General features: G+C 42.2%; 1 protein-coding gene across 4 annotated transcripts in view; it reads right to left on the bottom strand.

Annotated features, from left to right (window-relative positions):
• The window catches only part of IFT22 (intraflagellar transport 22), a 6098-nt gene extending 1851 nt beyond the window's left edge, over positions 1–4247 (bottom strand). For 2 of the 4 annotated variants that reach the window (XM_006918583.3, XM_015594575.2), the window contains exons 1-4: positions 4103–4247; positions 959–1035; positions 747–836; positions 276–478 (exon numbers count right to left, since the gene is read on the bottom strand). In XM_006918583.3, coding sequence (XP_006918645.1) covers positions 276–478; positions 747–836; positions 959–1035; positions 4103–4141 — 409 coding nt within the window. In that variant the 5' untranslated portion in view covers positions 4142–4247. Of the gene's footprint in view, positions 1–275; positions 479–746; positions 837–958; positions 1036–1368; positions 1523–4102 lie in introns of all 4 variants that reach the window. The other 2 variants (XM_025051541.1, XM_006918584.3) reach the window with 2 other exon arrangements.
• Between the last annotated feature and the right edge of the window lie 1215 nt (positions 4248–5462).

Here is a 5462-nt window from a genome sequence, read left to right as displayed (position 1 = left end):
GTGTCCCTAATAGTACTGATGAGTGGCTAAAACCAGCTGTTTTCCCCTCTTAGTATCTACCTGCTTTTAAAGTGTCTATATTCTGGCCTGGATAGTACATATGGCAGATCTTCCAATCTGGCAATTCTGATTTACATGGTGAGAAAAATAAATGCCTAGAACACAATAGGTGCTCACTAACTGCTCATAGCTTCTGCTTTCAAAGACACAGAGCAATATATAAATGCCCAGAACACTCGAGACAAAAGCAGAAAGGAGAATTCCAGTCTCCTTACACAAAGATAGGTTTCCTTTACCACTTCCAGAGCCTGGTTTGTGGTGTGCAATTAACAGACACTGAGTATCCTGCAGGAACTGCTGCTGGACAAAGCAGGAATACCACATCTCGATTTCCTTCAAGTGGCTTGGGATGTCAGCATTGAAGATGATCACCACTCCGTGAGAGTCCTTCATCAAGGCTGGCCAGCAAGACTCAAATCTGCAAGGCAGCAAAGGATTCAGAGTAAATGTTAGGTGGTTCTGGTTTCTAATTGTGGACTTTAAAAATAATATCTTAATATTGATAATTGATGGATGACTTCTCATTGTATCAAAACCCAATCACTAAAGTTTCAAGAGCAATGCATGTTACCAACCAATTGACCGAGCCCCTAATATACGCTAGCAAGTGTGCTAGGACAAGGTACTGGGCAAGCAGCTGGTTTTTGAATCATTTGATGAAGCAAACCCTCTTAAAGAAGACATACTTTGGATCACCGCCACAATCCCATAGTTCAAATTCACACCCGGTGCCTTTGTTGTTGCTGGTAACATGTGGGTTCTCAAACTCCAGGATCCTAGAAACAAAAACAGCAGCAGCATCTATACTTTGGAAACATACTTTTGGAATGCGACCAGCACCCAAAGTAGTAGGGGGTGATAGACGGGGACTCTCTTGCACAGATTCATCAGGGCTCACCTCACTCCTTGGGTTGGGTTGTATTCGGTGATGTCAGAAGATTCTGTCAGGAAGTTGGCCAAAACGGTTTTTCCACTCTGCGAAAATGAAGATAATAAGAGGTCTTTGCTGAAGAACAGAAAAGCAAGCCGTAAATGAGTCCCCCAATAGCTGGCTTGGAACCAGGTGTGTTGGAACACAGGCCAAGAGCACCCCGAGATCACTAGGGCAGAGGGCCCTCTCTGGTTAGCTGGATCTCGCTGCTTGCTCTGTGTAGTTGGCACAGTCTGCTTTGGGACACAGGGAGCAGGATATTCTAGCACTGGCTCTGCTGCTGGGTGACTTTACCCACGTGGATTTCCCTGACTAACTCTCAGCTAACTCATCTAAGAACAGAAAAAAATCATTAGTGTGAGTTTTTCCTCACTTACTCCTCTCCACATCTTCAAAAAAACTAGTCTGTCACATATAAGAAGCCACTGAGGCTCAGAAAGAGGAAGAGAGTTCCTCAAGGTCACGTAGAAGTTCAAAGTTGAAGCTGGGTCCCAGGTTTGTGCCACACTCCACGAAGGGCTGTTTCTCCTTCTAGATAATACAAATATACATTCTTATTTAAAAAGTGAACAAAACAGCCCTCCTGATTCCTCCACTCAAATCATCTGTCTGTCTGTCCCATTCCCTCCCCAAAGGTAATAACTATGATCCGTTTTTCAGATGTTTTCTGTACATTTGCATCATTCATTTAACAAACATTCTACATGCCTGATTATAAAACAAGTCTTTTTCCTCCACCCAAATTATTCCTCTGAAGAAGGGGAATCTCTTACATTTGAGTCCTTATAAAAGTCTCTCAAATTATTCTCCGCTTTCTCAATTATTTTATTTTGAACAACTGCTTGACTAGAATGACTTCAATCAATGCCAGTTTGGGAGGCTTGTAGAGGTCATGGAATAGAATCAAGAAAACAAATAAATAAAAGGGAGAAGAGGGGCTTAATGTTGCTTTAGTAATTTTCCCTGAGGATGTGACCTCACAAATATCACTTAATAAACAGTAACTGGTTATGCTGTGCAAATCATGAATATTTATCTACAGGACGAATAAGGCAAATGGCCTGATGTTATAGGAACAGTTCTTTGAGTTGGAATACATTTCTAGGGACAGGGTCATACACAGATTCAAAAAGTGCTGCATCCTAAACCACGTAGGTGGTGTGCTTTGTTAGGAGATTCAAAAAGTGGCTCTAGTCTAAAGATGACTTGGGTGTCAAAGGTGTAGGTGAGAGGCTTGAATAAAACTGTGTCATGAAATGAAAGAATGGAATAAAACGGCATTTCCAAATTAACATATTGCTTAATGTACCTTTAAATGTGTATATAGCTACATTGAAAAATGCATTATAAAAGCGTATTTGTATATTTCATCTATGCCCTTAAAGTTGATAGATATATATACTCGTTGGCTAAAACTAATTTATTGAAGAGAAAGGGTTCTTATGGAAAAATGAAGAAACTGCCTGTTTGTCAGGTCTTTAAGGTATTTTTAAGTATCTACCTTGTGCCAGGTGCTGTTGAATAAATTAGAAAAAGATGAGGTAGTGATAAGTACTAGGATAAAAATAAAGCAGGGCGATGTGACAGAGACTTTGAATTGGGAGGTCTGGGAAAGCCTACAGGAAGTTTAAACTGAGATTTGAATGACAATGAGTCAGCTGAGGCTTCTAATCAGAAGGAATAGCTAGTTCAAGGGCAACAGGGCATGAATGGGCATAGCATGTTAAAAGAATAAAAAGTAAGTTTGAATAGTGGAAGAGAGAGGAAAGTATATGCAGAAATATCTTTTGTTGTTGAAGCTGGGTGATGGGTACTAGGAGTTTATAGTTCTTTCTCCCTGGTATGTGTTTGAGAATTTCCATTAAAAAAAAAAAAAAAAAGATATCTATGTTTGTTTTGCTTTTCACAATTGTATTTTGTTATTACTTGTCTATTTCACTTAATAATTTATGTCTTCGAGAGTTAGTTCTCTGTGTCAGTATTCACTGTATCCAGAGTAAGAACGTGCCTTAGTTTATTTAGACATTCTCTTATTGATGGGCAGCTAGGAAGTTACCAACCATTCAATACTGTACAACTCCTGAGGAACATGGACAAGTACTCAGCTACAGTAGATTCAGAGAAATGTAACTGCAGCACTAAAAGCTTTGCACATTTTAAATTTTAATAATTTGATTGCCTAAAAAGCTCTTATCAATTTATAGCTCCACCAACAGACTCCTAGAGTATTCATTTCCTCACAAGCATCCAAACACCAGGTGTTATCAGTCTTCTAAAGTTTTCTCATTCAATTCGATGGGCAAATAAATATCATCTTTTTGTTTTAATTTGTGTTCCTGTGACTGTGAAGCTGGGCATCTTCTCACACTTATTGGTCAGTTGTATTTCTTGTGTGCAGAGCTTCTGCTCAATTTTCTACTGAGTTGTTTCTCTTTTCTTTGCCAATTTTTAAACTTTCCTTGTGTTCTACCTATTAATCTTGTCTTTGTAATGTATTTTGTGAATACTTTTCCCAGGCTTTAACTTCGCTGTCATTTCTTTTAAGCCTTCTTCATTTTTATGTTGTGCTTAAGAAGACCTTCCCTATCTGAATATTAAAAACGTATCTTGCCATATATTCATCTACTAAAGCGGTCTCAATGTGTGGTCCCTGGGCAAACAGCACCAGCAAATGCAAATTCTCATTCATCTACTACTTCTACAGTTTCTTTTTACACGTTTAGTTTGAGTCTATCTGAATTTCATTTTTGTGTATCGTGTGAAGTACACATGTAGATTTAATCCCCACTACTGCCACCACACATAAACGGCTAATTGTTCCCAGACCAGATAATAGTCCAGTCTTTTCCTCCTTCTGGTTTTCTTGTCCCACAGACATATTCGTTAGGGACAACCTCGGGTGCAAAGTGAGACCTAGGTTCTGGTTCCATAACGCCACTCATTATCTTAGGCCTCACTACCGAGCTCCCGTTGAGGCCAGCAGCACACACCCGGGTGGGCACGTCGGGACTGGGCTCCCGCTTCCTGGGGACTCCCGGCGCAGGACACAGCACCGGGGGCGTCCCCACTCCCGCTCGCCGCCCCCGAAGCCGCGCCTGGCCCCGGCCTCACCTCGCAGGGCCCCACGAAGAGGATCTTGGCCTTCAGCATCGTTGACCGCCGCCCGGAGGCCCACGGTAGCCCACCCCAGCGTAGTCAGAGACCCCGCTGTTGTCAGGGCGTAGCGGAAGCCGCCGCACTGATTGGCTGCCTTTGTTTCCATGGAGACGGGAGCGGCGCATACAGGCCGACGGGAGTGCTCCGGGCTCCGGGCTCCGGGGCCTGGGTTCTTGAAGGCTCTAGGGTGGGGACCGCGTCCCGGGCAGGTTGGCGTGTGCTTCATGCTGAAACTCTGCGTGCAAGGCACAGGGAGAGGGTAGGAGGGAAACAAAAATCTGGATCCAGACTCGCTTCTGAGCGGGGAAGACCGTAGAACTCTCGAGTCCGGCTTCTCTCTTTGTAGGGAGCGTGTGGATTGCGAGTCCCTGATCTCTTTTAGTCTTCGCAATAACCCCGAGAGCTCAAATAAGCCATATAGCTGGTGAGCTGGAGTTGGAACCAGGCCTCTGACGCCTTTATCACTCTGGCATCATAGTGGCTATATCGAGAAAGGATTTATTATATCCCTGGCCAAGACCAGTAGAGGTCAAGGAAAAAAACGAATCTGTAAAGGGGTTCATCACTCACCCTTATTCAGGTGATCTGGAAGAAACCAAAAGGATAATGCCCTGGCATTGTTCACCTTCAGGGCAGGTGTCTGGAGCACTGCTGCTAAATTCAGTCATTAAGTCCATTGAAATTACAGACCAGTCTAGAATTCCAGGTAAGACCATGAAATTAAGCGTTTACGTGCAAAGAATGCCAATATGGAATATGCTTGCCCAAAAAGGTGCTGACATTACAAAAAATAGCAGAATAAACCCAATTACAAATCTTTACCTTTTGGTAGGCTAGTTATATAGTCTTTATATTACAAGAATTGCTGAGTGAACTGTAAGGAAGAACCCACTTCAATTTCAATATATCATAAATTGATTGGTTAAACATCTTTTGAATGCCTACTGTATACCAGGTACTCTTCTAGGTACTAGGGGGTGTTCCTGTACTTCTTCAATCTATCATTCAGTTCAGTAGATAAATATTAAGTAAACAAGTAAATAAATAACATACTCTCAGGTAGAGACAGTTTTATGTAGTGATAAGTGCTGTGAAATAAATTACTAAAGAGTTATAGAGTGTGAAGGAGCCGATTTTGAATGGAGTGGGCAAGGCAAGACCTTGGTACAGAGATGACATTAAAGCAGAAAGCTGAATGAAGATAGGGCTCAGACAAACCATGTAAAAGATCTGGAGGAAGAGCTTTCCAGCAGAATGGCAATGGCTGAGGAGGAAATAAACTTGGCATGTTCCAAGAACAGCCCAGAAGGCCCAT

Source organism: Pteropus alecto, unplaced genomic scaffold, assembly GCF_000325575.1.
Source record: "Pteropus alecto unplaced genomic scaffold, ASM32557v1 scaffold68, whole genome shotgun sequence".
NCBI classification, from domain to species: domain Eukaryota; kingdom Metazoa; phylum Chordata; class Mammalia; order Chiroptera; family Pteropodidae; genus Pteropus; species Pteropus alecto.
The sequence above is the reverse complement of the archived record's forward strand: the minus strand, read 5'-3'. Positions and strand labels throughout refer to the sequence as shown.